General features: G+C 50.3%; 2 protein-coding genes across 3 annotated transcripts; both read left to right on the forward strand.

Annotated features, from left to right (window-relative positions):
* Positions 1-33: 33 nt before the first annotated feature.
* LOC131212072 (1-acyl-sn-glycerol-3-phosphate acyltransferase beta-like) lies at positions 34-8,792 on the forward strand. Of its 2 annotated transcripts, none has more exons than XM_058205801.1 (5): positions 34-114; positions 6,878-7,056; positions 7,153-7,286; positions 7,413-7,594; positions 7,664-8,792. In XM_058205801.1, the coding sequence occupies exons 2-5, from the start codon at positions 6,935-6,937 to the stop codon at positions 7,976-7,978; spliced, it is 753 nt and encodes a 250-aa protein (XP_058061784.1). In that variant the 5' UTR covers positions 34-114; positions 6,878-6,934; the 3' UTR covers positions 7,979-8,792. The 2 variants fall into 2 exon arrangements, with proteins under 2 accessions (XP_058061784.1, XP_058061782.1); XM_058205799.1 differs by having other exon boundaries at positions 48-977.
* Positions 8,793-9,783: 991 nt separating this feature from the next.
* On the forward strand, positions 9,784-14,870 carry LOC131209310 (1-acyl-sn-glycerol-3-phosphate acyltransferase alpha). Its single transcript, XM_058202347.1, has 7 exons — positions 9,784-9,913; positions 10,550-10,824; positions 13,237-13,415; positions 13,772-13,905; positions 13,976-14,157; positions 14,297-14,462; positions 14,522-14,870. The coding sequence occupies exons 3-7, from the start codon at positions 13,237-13,239 to the stop codon at positions 14,680-14,682; spliced, it is 822 nt and encodes a 273-aa protein (XP_058058330.1). The 5' UTR covers positions 9,784-9,913; positions 10,550-10,824; the 3' UTR covers positions 14,683-14,870.
* Positions 14,871-15,228: the final 358 nt, after the last annotated feature.

A 15,228-nucleotide genomic window follows, 5' to 3' on the forward strand; every position in this document is an offset into this window, starting at 1 on the left:
CGCAGTGCTTTTGTTTCGCTTGAGCCCGCCACTTCCTGCAAGGGGACCGACGGAACCGGCGGAACGCATGTGCACCCCCCTGTGACTCTACTCTGCTCGGCTGGTTTGGTGTTGGTTCGTGCGGCACTTATTTTATCCGCGTATTAATTTCACGTTCGGTGCGACAAAAGAACGCGCCCGGTTTGTGTGTGCGTGCGTTCTATCCGCGGTCCATACCCGGACACATTGTCTCTCGTGGGGTTGCAAAAATGTGAAGGTGTTGTATTTGAAGCTGTGTGTTTTTGCGCGTTCCGTGAACCCGTTTGTTACGTCGTGACACATTCCGAAGTTCCGATTAATTGCCTTTACGTAACGGCGCCTGGAACCACGAACCGTTCTTTCGGCTTTTCTCACGAGCCCGCGGGGGGAGAAGCGCTACGAAAAATCGATCCGAAAGAGGGTTCAAAGGTTGGACTCCGAGAAAAGTGACAGATGCGCCGGGAGCGACCCAGCGGCGTTGCAGGGCAGGGAAGAACGTCATCGTCGGCCCAATAATCGATGGTCGACGGATGGTCATTAGCTGAAGCGAGCAAACAGAAAGCAATACGCTGTAGACTCTTGATGAAGCTAAGACCGGAGGCCGAACGGTGCGTGTAGCCGGAACCAGTAACTAGCTGTGCAGTACACCATCCGGAAACGAACGATCCGTAGTTGGCCCACGAATCAGGTGCCCCCGAAGCTTCCTGAGGCAGAACCAATCTGTCTGTGGGGAGCGTGGCGAAGCTGCGTGTTGTGGATGCTAAACGAGCAGTTGGGCAGCCTCTACTGCTAAGTGGCCCGACAACGACAACGGAAACGCAAATCTTCGTGATAACGAACCGCGGCGACGGCGACGATTTCAGCACCCGTTTGCTGCTATCCAAACAATCAAACAACGACGAGAGGACTCTCCGCGGATGATGGCGCTACTCATGGAAGGAATAATTAATGCGACGATGGTAAAAATGATTCGCTACGGGGAACACCACAGTCCTGCGGCCGATTGCCGTTCGCTAGCCCCCCTGTCAATCGATTGGGATTCATTGTAGGGTTGGCAGAATTTGTTGAATAACTAAAGACACACAGGGACTTCTTGAAGCTGTTAAGTAATAAGTTTCGCAACTATCGGATTAAAACCTTGCGGTAGGATTATCGGCCTTTGCGACTCTCCATTAGCATTCTATGTTGGCTAGCTCCTAAGCATATATTTGAATGTCATTCACTGTGCCGTTTTCACTTTCACATCACGGACCGCTCCTGGAACGCCAAGATAACCTCAAATTGCCACTTATTTATAGAGTGGCCCCACCGTGTCCGCCATAATGGATCTCAAAATTACGCCTTTTCGCTGTAAATACTTGCCCATCGGAGAGAGAACCGTTTCACCGGCAAGATGCGAAAACATTGTCGACGAGTCAAAATACCGGCGGCAGATCCTCGCTCTGGTCCTCGTTCGAGTCAAGCGGTATTTGGTGACGATATAATTAGAACGGCCAATGGCCGGCATTTCGGTGGTGCTCGGTGGTGCTACGATGTCAACAACCGACCCATCGCCAAAGGTTCCATTCCTTCGATGGGGCGGCTCGATAGAGTAGGTCAGCTCCGATCAGAGCCCTAAACGGTGGGCGGGAAGGAGCTGAAAGGGAAAGCGCTTCATTTCCGTGTACCACCTTGTCAGAGGGACACTTCGAGTTGAATCACCGCGCACTGTCACGTCGTCAGGGGCCGTTTGTTGGCCGGAAGTGAAACTATTTCTGTAGTGGACCACCTTTGACCACCCGAGACCCGCTGTTTCGGCCGACAGCAGGCGATGTAGTAAAAATAGTCAGATGGGGCTTTCCCATGGAATGGCAACGGATACTCTGGATGAGGTGGAGGTGCCGAAGGCAGCAGTGTCACCGATGGGTACTGATTAGTGTCCGGATGCAGGATGGTAAGCGTTGTTGACAGAGCACTTTATGCCTCTCAGCTGGGTCCTATTATGTATTCAGCACTCGTCCTGAACCCAACGCCTTTAATACGACAGGTGCACAGGTTTTGTTTATTGCTAATAAGGCGACTTGAGCGAATAGTTCATTGAATCCTGCGTTGCTTCTTAATTCGATGACCATAAGGTAAAGCACGTCTGTTAAACTTTATACGATGGACTACAAGGAAGAATTAAATACGAAATGGTTGCTTTTGCTGGCTAGAAAGGGTATCTTAAAGGGTTTAAAGTGCAGGACTTTGAACTAGGAACTCGAGGGTGATGGAACTCCAAAATGAATGATTAATATTATCTTGAACCTGTTAACATCAACATCTACAGAGATTTGATCGCTATTTTTTATTTGCTAGCCGCCGGAAAGAAAAACAGGATTCAACTGAAACACGCATTCAACATGGTGATTTATTGCATTTAATTGTATCACTGGCTGGTGCAGAATTCTGTTGAAGAATCGATTGGCATTTAGATTTATGCCGCAGACGACGGTCCGTCGGATAGCTGGTTAGGTAAAGTTCGCCGTGCTAGAATAAATCCTTCAGCACGACAAAGATGGAGTACGAAGTGTTCACCATCTGGAATGTAAGTGAATGGCATAAACGAAACACAGATATGCACATTGGTCAGTCCGGCCACTTGGTCACTTACCGCTCCAAACTGTTCCATATCGACGAAGCAGAACTTGGCAGCCGTTAGTCGGACAATGCTCTGGCTGCGCATCACCATGAACCCGACGTTCTTCTGCGTTCCGCAATCGAACGTGAACCAATCGGTGTCGTACAGTGACTGTCCCACTTTGAAGCTCTATCAAGGCGAAAGGAGGAAGGATGCATATTATGAGGAATGTCCTGTTTGCAGTAGCGGGCGGTGGCCGCCTACCTCATCGGAAAGCTTCGTGCCGAGGTAACAGTAACCGAGCGTTTCGATCGTTACGAAGAGAAAGAGCAGAAACATGTTCAACAACTTCACGTTCACACCCTGCGGGTCGGAAAAGGGGCCAAGAACGGAAGAACCATATGATGACACTGGACAAACAAATCGAACCCACAGGCAAATGAGGCACACTCACGGAAACGGTGAAATAGAGCATCATGGTGCACCAAATCAGAATGCACAGGACGAACTGCATCAGGAACACCGGTTGGAGGATCAGCTCCAGTAGCTCGCCACACCGTAACGCGCGCTGGTGGAGTTCTCGTACCTCGGATAGGGCTTTCGGCTTCTCGAGCGCCGGTACCTCCCGGAGGTGTTCCACCTTCATCACGACAATCCGTAGCACCATTTCGCAGTACTTGATGGTGTCGAAGACGGCCAGCATCTTGATGGTGGCAGTGTACGCACAGGCGTACATGAGTGGCAACATAAACACCGTGAAAATGCTGTAGCCCTCGATCGACGATCGATTGTCCAGGCCGTAGAATCCTTGCTCGAAGTGAAGATCGAACTGGAGACTCTCGGACGCATTGTCCCGGTGGCGGCCCGCGGAGGCAAAGTAGTTCCCGTAGCTGCTCCAGAGTGGCGCAATGCAGTACACCGTACAGACGCAGATCATGTAGATGCAGTAGAACAGGGTGTACTTGTGGATGCGACAGTTGTGCGTGGTGAGATACTTCCTGATGATCGCCGGTTGATGCTCGCGAAACACTGCGAATGTGTACCAAGGCGTACCAAGAGTCAGTCAAGAGTAAGCTCGAGCCCGTCGTGTCCCCATGCCTCACCGATTTTGACGAACTCCCGTAGCTCGAGCACCAGCAGCTCGAAGCGATCGTAGCGCAGGTAGAACATCAGCATACCGCAAAAGACATTCGTCTCGACGATCAGTTCCGTGTAGCCGCGGATGGTGGCTTCGAGCGACGGATAGCCAAACAGCACTTTCGGCAGCAGAATCCCCAGACAGTACGAGATAAACACCAGCACGTACCGGTAGCGGTTCCGCCGTTCGCCCCACACACCGATCACTTGCAGCAGGCGAAGGATTAGCGGCATGACGGCCGTTTTATCGCTCGGACCGATACGCACCATCCTAATGTGTCCTGGATCAGTGTCGTATCAACGTCTTATAGACCGCAGAACTCGTCAAACCGTGCTGTATGCAGTTGTCCATCGTGCATCAAACCGTAATGCCAAACATGTAATTTAGACTGACAACCTTGGCATGAGAAAATAAACATACATTGCGGGAGTTGCGCCAATCCGCTGGTCCGCTTCCGTTTACCTTACCGAGGCTTTCGAGGGGGGGCCTAGCGGTTTGTGGCTTTGGGCTGGAGTAAAGATAATTGGGGCATTTGTTTACAATCGCACTATGCACTTTATGCCAACCCCAGATATGGAGCCCGAAGGATTCTCCTTGATTGCTGGTGTCTCAAAAATGACCCCGGCCTGGTATGGTTTCTACTTTATTTGTCTGTACTTTTTAACGGGTCTAGAATCGATTCGGAACACACCCCCTTCAGACGGAGTCCTTTAAAACCACGAAGATCGAGTACGACGTTTTGGCCACCTGCCGAAAATAACAGAGATGAGCGATCATGTCTCTGCAGTGCGTTGTACGCCTTGTTCGAAATTTACTTTAGCAAACATTTCCACGTTTATGCCAAACATGCCGCCCGCCGTTAGCTGGGACCGGCGCTGGCCACGGGCGATGATCAGCTGCAGTGCTCTTTGGTGGCTCACCGAATACGTTTCCCACCGTACCTGGTATGCTGCGGTGGCGATGTTGGCCGCTTGCGACGACAGGTTCGACCCGAGGTAGCAGTAACCGTACGTCTCGAAGGTGATGTTGAGTATCAACAGTACCACGTTGATCGTGTTCACGTCGAAACCCTGCTCAAAAGGCTCACTTCAGTCGGGGGCGCATTCGCGTTCGCGTCGCTCTCCAGGACTCACCACAAACACAACGTAGAGGATCCCGACACACCACGTACCGACGCAGCACAGCAACTGCAGCACCATAATAGGACCAACAGTTACGTCCAGTAGATCGGCACATCTGAAAGTGGGGACAGTTACAATCCGGAGGAGGCTTATCTGGAGGTCCGGGCCTCGGACTTGCCGTAAGGTTTGAATGTGCTGCGTCAAGACGTTCCGCAACGCCAGGTCGCGCTCTCCGCTGGGCACCTGATCCAACTCACGAATCTGCATCGCAAGCACCCGGAACAGGGCGCTACAGTAAGTGATCGTGGTGAGGATTGGCAGCAGCTTGGCCACGTTGCAGTAGCCAGAGAAAACGATGAACACAAGCATAACGCCATTGAAGATGATGTAGCCCGTGACGGAGTTCCGATTATCGAGCCAGTAAAAGTTTCCCTCTTGGATCAGATGGAACGTTACGGAAGTGGTGGACGCATTTGTGGCCCCAGCTTCGAGCAGCGCTCGGTAGGTTGAAACCCATGGCGCCATCCAGTAGAATACGGCCGTTCCGATGATGTAGGCGCAATACAGCACCGAGACTGCGTGTATCCGGCGGTTCAGTTGAATCAGGTGTCGTCGCGCTGGCAACTCCTCTGACCCGGGCAGAAATACTAGAAAAGGACATCTGGTACCTGAAAACGAGATTCACGGCATTGCATTGCTACACTCACCAAACGTGACACAGGAGTGCATCACCTCCAGCAGCTGCCGGTAATGGCCGAATTGGTATGCTAACAGAAATAAACCCATGTAGATGTTAGTTTGGAAAACCAGCTCCCCGATTCCACGGATCATTGCGCCAATGTCGGGATACTCGAAGCATGTCTTGGGGATCAGCAGCACCACGGTGTAGACCGCCAGTACGCAGTACTTCTGCCAGCCACACGTTGGTCGATCCTTGGCAAAGCCCACCACTTTCAGGATGGCCATCACGGCCGGCATCACCTCCTCGGGATCACGAGGCGCCAGGTTGTGCATACTGAATGTTACTAGTCTACGCGCGGGACCATTCTGCTCTGGAGCTTCCAACGGCTCGCTCCCGTTAAAGATTCACAAAAAACGTTTCTCGTGAAGGGTAAAACCGATACTTTTCTCGACAATCAATGGCCACTCGTTAAATGGTAGAAAATTGTAGTACAAAAAAGTATGGCCTTACTCGTTAGCGTTAGCGGAGACCTTATCTTACTGGGCCTAGACAGTTAGTTTTTCATTCGGAACGGGCTGACGTCGTGACGTCGGTGTTTACACTTCTGTTGGCCAGACCACAGGGCTTAGTGTGGTCGCCCACGGACTCATTTCCTCATTGTTTCACCTTCGCTTTTGTGGTGTTCAGCGATTATTTCGTAATCTTCCGCGGATCGTGATTACGATCTAACCGAGACCGGAGGGAGGGACCGTTACTGATTCGAAAACCTTAAATCCTGCCCGCGCGTCACAGAGCAGCTTAAGCTTAAGGCTGAGGGTGATTTTCGATTACGGTTAAAAACGATCACGCCAAAGTGCGCCGTGCACCGCCGAGTTAAGGAGATAGGTTGGGCCAAGCGGAACGCACTTAGAGTGACCAACGTTATCAGGCGTTCAGGGCTGAGGCGAATGATGAAGTGTCACCGCACTCCACCACGTTACGCTGCCAGTGCATCGCTTATCGTCTGTCGGGGTCTGCTTTTTATCAGCACCTTCTTGAAGCGGAATGCGGTGTACTGAACGCTGAAGTAGATTACTTTTATGCGGTCCTTGACATGGTTGGCATGTATTGTACTTCTTGTGCATTATTGCCCTTCTTGAGGAACTTCCCATGTCATCGGGGTGGATGGTTCAGCTTCAGCAGCCCCCCGTTGCTGGTTTTCGAAATGGAAAGTTGCCGAGGAACGTGGGGTCATTCTAAAACCTAGCATCGAATCGTACTATACATCCTCTAAAAAAAACTAACAGTCAGCATCCTGCTCGTTTCCGTCCGTTTTCCAGAGCGTCTTCCTCAGCAGTCTCACGCTGCAGGTGCTGGTGGCGCTCGTGATCGGAAGCATGCTGTCCACCGCCGTCAAGTATCGTGTAAAAATGTTCATTATTTTGCTAATGTCCTTTTTGGTGCTGGTTGTGCCGATTCCGTTGTTTCTCTTCAAGCCTCGTTGGCCACTGAATGCACTGTAAGTATATGGAACGGACAAATGGGCCAATGTTGTGGATTCCGATAACACGAACGCATGATTTATTGATCGTTTGATCGCTCGTCTCGTTTGCAGCGTTCCAGGAATCGTGGCGTGTCTGTTTATCCGTGCGTTTGGCGTCGAGTATGAAATCCGCGGACAGGAGAACATAAACGTACGCAACGGTGGGGTCGTTCTGCTCAATCATCAAAGCGCAATCGATATAGTGAGTAAGTATTCCTCTGATCCAAGGGGTACCATTGATTCTGCCCTCGGCGAAAGGGTTCGCTTGAATAAGTAAACAGATTTTCAAATAAGTTTTTTTCTATTTGCTGCTTTGACTACCTCAATCGCAGTGTTGTCACGCTTGTTGCGTGAGTTCCGTAACATAGTGCCTGTGGTGAAGAAAGAGCTGTTCTACGTGCTGCCGTTCGGAATCGCCTCCTACCTCGTGGGAGTGGTGTTTATCGATCGTCAAAACTTGGCCTCCGCGAAGGACGTAATGAAACGGGAGACGGTCGCCATCACCAAAGACCACGTAAGTACACCCCACGGAACGGTCGGGATTGTTTTTTTCGCAAACGACTCTATGTGCGCCTTGTTCTAGCTCAAGCTGGCCATTTTCCCGGAAGGAACGCGGCACGACAGCGACACCCTTTTGCCGTTCAAGAAGGGCGCGTTCCATGTGGCCGTCGACGCCCAGTCCATCATCCAGCCGGTGGTCGTGTCGAAGTATCACTTTCTCGACCACAAACGGAAACGCTTCGGACGGGGCCGCGTGATAATAAACATTTTGCCGGAAATTCCGACCAAGGGTATGGCCAAGGCGGACGTCAATGCGCTCACGGAGCGGTGCCAGAAGCTGATGCAGTCGGAATTCGATGCACTGAGTGCAGAGGCCAAACAGTACTGCCATACATGAAGCCGCTCCGTACGAATGGAACAAACCAACAATATACAAAAACTCCAGAACCAGGCAAAGCAATACAACTACGATACAGACTAAGTAATCTAAGATCACATGTTGCGGGGGACCAGACGTAGAACCGAGCACTCTACATGCCACATGTAACAAACCGCATGTAACAAACATGTAACAGACAACCGGAAGAGCTGAGCACGACTCAAGGTCTAGAGTGGATGGGAAGAACTCCACAATCTGTGATTAATTGGTGACCATATATGCACTATCCGCACCCTCGCCACGAGCAGCGTGAATACGTCCGTCTTTCCGCGCAACGCACACGACTAAACCGTGCGTCGAAAGGATAATTAACCGATACGATGAGGTAATGCTCACGAAAGCCAGCCTAGGGCCCGACCCGATGAAGACATTCGCACCGGTACCTGAGTACTTTCACTGTACGAAAAGCGATGTCAATTGAAACCATCTCAAAGATGATCCGGACGGGCTTTGAAAATTGGAACTACACCTTGAGACCTTAATAAGACTTTGCACCAAGCGAGTACTCATTCGGTTGTTCATGTCGCGAAAGTTAAACATTTAGGATGTTGAGAAACACAAAAACAACGGTACCAGAAAGGGTGCGGGGCGGTGCCCTTCGCTCTGCTGGTAAAGCAGTAGAGTACTACCTAGTAGAACCGAGTCACTTTAGTTACACTATCGGTTTCGTCGAATCAAGTAAACAAAGCATTAGTGATCGTGTGCCACAAAATATTGTAACAACTTAACGGAAAACAAATATTGCTGTGTAGTGCGAGTTTATCGGTGAAAATAAATTCTTGTGGTAATTTTAGGCAATACAATCGCTTCTTGGCAGTGGCATTTACTTTTGGGCCGGGATGGCCAGTCAAGAGGGTAAGTGCATTGAAAACGGTTAACCGGTCGGTTGCGTGTGGAGAATGGAAAATATGTAAATCAAGTAGTGGGCCCGTGATATCGGGACCTATTTCTAGATCCGACCTTTTGGAAGTGACCGGCGGGTGATGAAGATAACATTTTTCATTAGTGGCCCCAAAGCACTCCACTGAGTTCCGTTTTCGGAACGAATGGGTTTTCTTGCCAGACGCGTGTCCGACGTATCCGATGGAAGGTGTACTGTAGAACGTTGAAAATCGAGCACAGATGTCCTTGGGCCGGGGTGATAAGAACAATAAATGGGGCAATAACTGAACGGAAGTAGTAAATCCGGTGTTTTGTAATTCGGTGGGGCTGTATTCCAAAACTTGCGCCTAAAAGCAGGCAACTAGCATACCTCGCAACTTTGAATAGTTTAACTTTGCCTCGATAGATGGCACTTTTCATGCTAAAAAATTCAGTTACAGTATGTGGCAAAAGTTTATATGACATTAAACAATTGCTTAATTGATATTATTAATTATTCAATCAAAATTCAATCCACAACACAATTAATTAAAATTAAAAAGAATGATTCAAAATCAACACAAAAATCAATTATTATTCCGTAGCTAAATTGCTTTTTGCTTTTCATCATGATTACCCGTAATCTACGCAACATGGAAGGCAAGAAATTCGAAATTGTCATAGTTAGTTTATCTACTTACCTACGATAACTTTTACAAAAATATATGTAAAACCCTCAACTTTTAAAATGGATTTATGACCGCCTTTTCCTCCATAGTGGGGAGCTTTTCCTACACATTGCGCAGTACGCGATGCGCGCGCGTAGAAGTTGCTTGTGAAACACGATTTACCAACTGAAAGCTCGGCCACGACCGGACACCGTGTTTATTTCCGTTTTTAACCTCACTCGCAACGGGCGCGCGTGGCGGCGTGATTCGTACGTAGTTCCGTGCCGCAGCGTGTCACTGTTGATTCTAGAGAGGGTGGTGCTATTTCTGCTTTCCCCGCAAATCAAAGCAACCCTCGTAGCCGGTCCGTCTGGTGGCAGTTCATTGTGCTGCGACATCAGTGTTGTGTATGAAGAGGAGGTACTTTCTATTGGTTTCATCAGCTGTTGTTTGTGTAGGCATTGAAGTGTTGTGTCTTGAGATGTGACATCGCCGTTGGGAGCAGCATCCTGATTCCTGGTTCTTCCCATCGCCACGACTCACGGCGCATCCCGCGACAGGGTGTCGGTTTTTGTTTTTTTGTTGCCCAAGACGCGTTTCGTGTATGTTGTGTATGCGGCATATTTAGCGTGTCCTGCGTACTAACACCGGCAAGTGGGGCTCCTCGGGCGGTGCACGTGGCCCGCACGGACGACGAAACAGACGAAAGTTCGCGTGCTAGACGGAAGGACATTACGCAAACTGCAGACGGCGGACGTCTAGAAGCGGCCGTCTACGAGTGTGTGTCTAGCGGGTTATTGTTGTCCCTTCCGTATTCCTTTCCATGCTACAAGTTTCAAGTTACCTAGTTATGGATTTTTTAATAGTATTTTCGAGAGAATTTTATTTATTCCATGTATAAAAATTGGGTGTCAGACTGTTCTATATTTCGATTAGCATTTATCCCCAGTGTTCCTAGTAATGTAAATGTTTTTTTATCTTCCCGCCCATCACTAAGTAGACATAGCAGTGCAATAGTGCAGTACAGAAAGGGAGCTCGCTAGCCGAAACAGAAAGAGTGAGCGAGAGACAAAGTGCCATCATCCGGGATCAATCGGCGTAAATTTAGAGCAATTGGTTGTGCGTGCCGGGGACCGGGGGAGACGTGGGCACGAATCAGCTGTCCGACCGTTTTTTTTACACCGAGCACCGGGAACGGTACTCGGTCCAGCGGGGTCCAGCATCATCACGAAACTTCCTGTCTTGATGCCACTCTAGCCAACCAACAGATTAAAGGTAAGCCATTGGATTGAGTCTAGTGAGTCAGAGTGAGTCCATTGCTCAGTAGACTTTGTCGTCCATCCATTCGAAGCAGCTGACTTCATTGTGTGCACTCACAATCGAACTTTGTCACCGAGGGCAAACAAACAAACATTGGCGAGGTGGTGTGAGAACTTCGACGTTGATAACGATTGTGTCAGTCGGAACCGTTGGCTTAGGCACGGTGCTTAGCTTAGCGTTTAGCGGACCTCGGAGAGGCTGCCAACATCGCGTTGAAGATGCAGTGCCAACTCGGATCACCTCGGTGCCTGGTGCCTGGTGATAATTGTGATACTCATCGCCACCATGCTGCGCTCGTGTCGGCGCTCGCGGTCAATTGACGATCACGTGTTATACTGTCGGTTGGCGGTTGAGTCAAGCAGATCGCGCGCGCTCCTCCCAGACACTGTCTCTGTGTATGTGCGCGCGTGGTGCTGCATAAGCGATCAGCCTGGCCTGGCGGTGAACGTACGATCGGTGACGTCTTGACACTGCAATTGCCGCGGAATCGAGTCCGATTAACGTCGCGTTCCGCTGCCACTTCACCGATTATTGGTGCACCCCAAAACCCCCACAATTGAGTTTGGGAAAGACCCACATAGACCCTTCACATTGCTCCCACCTGGGGGTCAAATCAATAAATATTGATAAAACATGATTTCTCACACGGTCGGGTTCGTGTTGCGCTGGTAGTAGTGGTAAGCATGCTCCGTAGCCGTGCCAGGTGTTCGGGCGTTCGGCATGTTTACAAACAATGTCCGGAAACAATGGGGAGCCCCATCCGGTCGGTCGGCTTTCGGCGTTCAATTATTTACAAGTACCCAAAAGGGCAGGCCAACGGGTGATTGAACTTGGCCCAACTTCCGGTCACCGACCGAGCCATGTGCGCGGCCCGAACTGGCACACTGGATTCCGATCGAAGAAGGAAACGGCCAGGAAACTAATGCGCTAGCTTTCGGAAGTGGTGAGTAACCCTTTTTGGCGGCGATCGGGAAGTAAGTGAGTGAGTGGTTGGCACATGCAATTTTAAACCGTCAAACTGTCAATCGATTCAATTGGTAGCCGGTTTTTGATTACGGAGTCACGTGAAAATGGGAAAATTTGTTCCATAATGTGCCTGCGGAGTCTAATGTCTTGATTGCCGTGCGCTTATTCACTGATCACCTCACTTAGCGTGCTGCCGTGAGCGGAAATGGAGTGTCATTGAGGCGTCGTCCTTCAACGGCCTTCACCCAGCGGCGGCTATTTTATCTGCTACGGGGTCGGACTCAGACATCCGGTGCCGGTTGCCAAGGTGCAAGAAATGGCTGCGTGGGCCAGATTAGATCGGATTATGCGTGACAGCGAAATTTTCCCCGGAGTGTGCTAACTTTCTGCCTCTGACGCAGACCTGAACTTTGGACTACCTTCGCGTATCGGGCGCGGCTAATCCTCGGGTCGCGATTGCCGGCCAGAGGCTGGTTCGGTTGCAAGCTTTACGATGGCTTACCGGTACTCTATCAGTCTCGTGGCCAGAGTGTTACGAAAACTCGCGGCATGTTTTAACCCCCTGTGAATCTCTCCCAGCTACACGCCGCTGGACTTATCAGATAATTCGGAGTAAAGCCGCAACGGCAAGCAAGATTGGAGAAATGGGTGCGCACTTAGCGCCGAAAATGGCGCAAATTAGCGAGAGTGCGAATTTTAATATCCTGTGCCAAGTGGCAGCATTGTTGGTCAATTGCCGCGCACGCTCGCTCATTGTCAACTGATTACGGATGTTGGCCTATGTTGGGCCATCTGGTCCGGTCTCACTTAGCGCCGTTGTGGCCGTTTGCGGGACCAATCTCTCAGATCAGATTAGCTGCTATGGAAATTCGACTGACGGCGCAGTTCCCGACCAAACAAAACCCCGACCGTAACCGACTGCTCAATTCGAACCGTAACGCCTTCTGTGGTGCCTTCTTATCAATCACGCTTCGACTCCCAGCAATGTTGCTCCATACCCAACACACAGGTGGTTGCCGTGGCCGGCTGTAACGACGATAAGAAACGCACTTTTTAATCACTCGCAATCAGAACCCAAATATCGTCAGTCTTCTCGTGCCGTGTCGTTACACCGGTTCCGTCTCTTGAGCCACGTTGAAAGTGTCGGGTTTTGCCACTAGCTGAAAACCAGTATGGATGCTGTTTGTAAGTGTAATTAGCGCGGGGATGGAAGAATTACTATCCGCCAACCGAAGCGACGCAATTGATTCGACTCACCTCAGTCTAATCACTTCCCTCAAGCCTACGAGTGGCCGATGGTGCTGACGTCACGCATTAAGCTCGCGCCGCGCCGGAACTAATGGTTGACCTTTGATACGTGACCGATGTGACGTCTACCTTTTTTCTCCGTCTACTCCTCAGATGACCACATCGAACGGTGAGCTGCTCGGGTTGGCCTTTATGGCGTTCTTCATTATAACGCTGTCGTCGACGGCCCGATACTACTTCAAATTCTTCTGCTTCATCACCCTCTCGCTGATATGCGCCGTAGGACCTGTTCCGTTAATGCTGCTTCGACCCCGCGACTACCGAAATGCGCTGTAAGTATAGGGCCGCGAATGAGTTCGTCCAGCTGCGGGGTGGGAGGTTGACCTAGTAAATCGTGGCTATTTTTGAACCCGTGCGGTCGGTGAGTTGACCTCTCGGGGTTAAGCATTCGTAGGGTAGGGTCTATGTTGTTAATTATGGACAGAGGTCCGGTAATGCTCGCACCTTTGGCCAGCGCCTTCAGTGCTGCCTGTTGATTAAAGTAAGCGACTTGGGCCAGAAGAAATGAGCCAGAGTGATTGATTGGCACACGGGTGGCCCAACAAAAGCGGCTGATGGAGGCTATGCATAAGCCGGGAAGTAATTAAGGAAGAACGGATTGTATTTATTTCTGCCCATTATTTTGCAGAATTCCGGCGTACTTGTGTGTGGGCTTCGGCAAGATGCTCGGAGCATCGTTCACGGTACGCGGCAAGGAACATATCCACCGGAACCATGGCGGAGTCGTGCTAATGAACCACCAGAGCGCCCTCGACTTGATCGGTAACGTCGTGACCCCGCCACGATAGTGGAAGCTAGAACACGGACTGACTGAGGTTAAATCTGTTTTCAGTGCTGGCCGAACTGTGGCCAATAATGGGCCGTTCGACGGTAGTCGCGAAAAAGGAAGTCCTGTACCTGTTCCCGTTCGGCACGGCCTGCTGGCTGTGGGGCACCCTTTTTATCGATCGGAAGAACCGTGATTCAGCAAGGAATGTTATCAACAAAGAGGCGAAAGCGATCAACGAGAAACAGGTAAGGCCGCCAGTTGGACCGGAAACGGGATAACGGGCTCGTACGCGTGTACCGGTCCGGATCTGCATAATGTATTTCGAATGCCGATACCGGGCCGGTCTAGCTTACCTTGTCTAACGTTTTACATTCCCGCCAACAGGCGAAGCTACTGTTCTTCCCAGAGGGCACCAGAGGCAGCGGTGACCGGCTGTTGGCGTTCAAGAAAGGATCCTTCCACGTTGCCGTCGAGTCGCAGGGCTTCATTCAGCCGGTGGTCATTTCGAAGTATCATTTCCTCAAATCCAAAGTCAAGATTTTCGATCGAGGTAGGTAGAGAGTGTCCCCAGCTCTTGGGCTCGACAGTAACCTTGGGTTCTACTTTTAGGGCAAAACATTATCAAAATTCTGCCGGAAATTTCGTGTGCCGGGCTGACGAAGGACGACATTCCGGAGCTGATGGAGCAGGTGCAGAAAATTATGCAGAAGGAGTACGAAGCGCTTTCCGAGGAGTCGCTAGCTATCAATAACCTGAGCGAGGTGCACTAGAAGTAAGGCCGAGTGTTCGGCCCAGTGCCGGCCGGGAAGCTTCCCTGGACGATGCTTAGGGTTTCTTATCATACTTTCTTTCGTTTGTTTTCGGAAACTGTGCATTGTTTCAAAGAGCATCAACATCGATCACCACCATCTAGTTGAAGGAAATTTTTCTCTATGCTCCAGGTCGTACTTTACTCGAACTAAAAGATGGTAGCTACACCAAACATGATGTATGGTTCATTTAGTCTATTTAGTCTTCTAACGTACGCGTCAACTCAGGCTTATGCATAATTTTAACGATACGCACAAACGGTGACGCAGTCGGTTGGTGGACTGTCTGCTGGTCTTTACTATCTTCTCAAACACTCCGCACAAAGTACCGGTTCCTGTAGGTTTCTAAGTGAACGATGAGGCAGGACGAGACAGTCAGGCAGAAACAAAACAGTAATGTAACGGGTCAACGCGTCAAGCGAGTTCCCTCACCGGAACCCAAGATGCATACTACTAGTTAGCGCCATAGGTAGCAGAACTATCTGAAAAACTAAACCTAGAAATGCC

The sequence above is a fragment of the Anopheles bellator genome, chromosome 2, assembly GCF_943735745.2.
Source record: "Anopheles bellator chromosome 2, idAnoBellAS_SP24_06.2, whole genome shotgun sequence".
NCBI lineage: Eukaryota > Metazoa > Arthropoda > Insecta > Diptera > Culicidae > Anopheles > Anopheles bellator.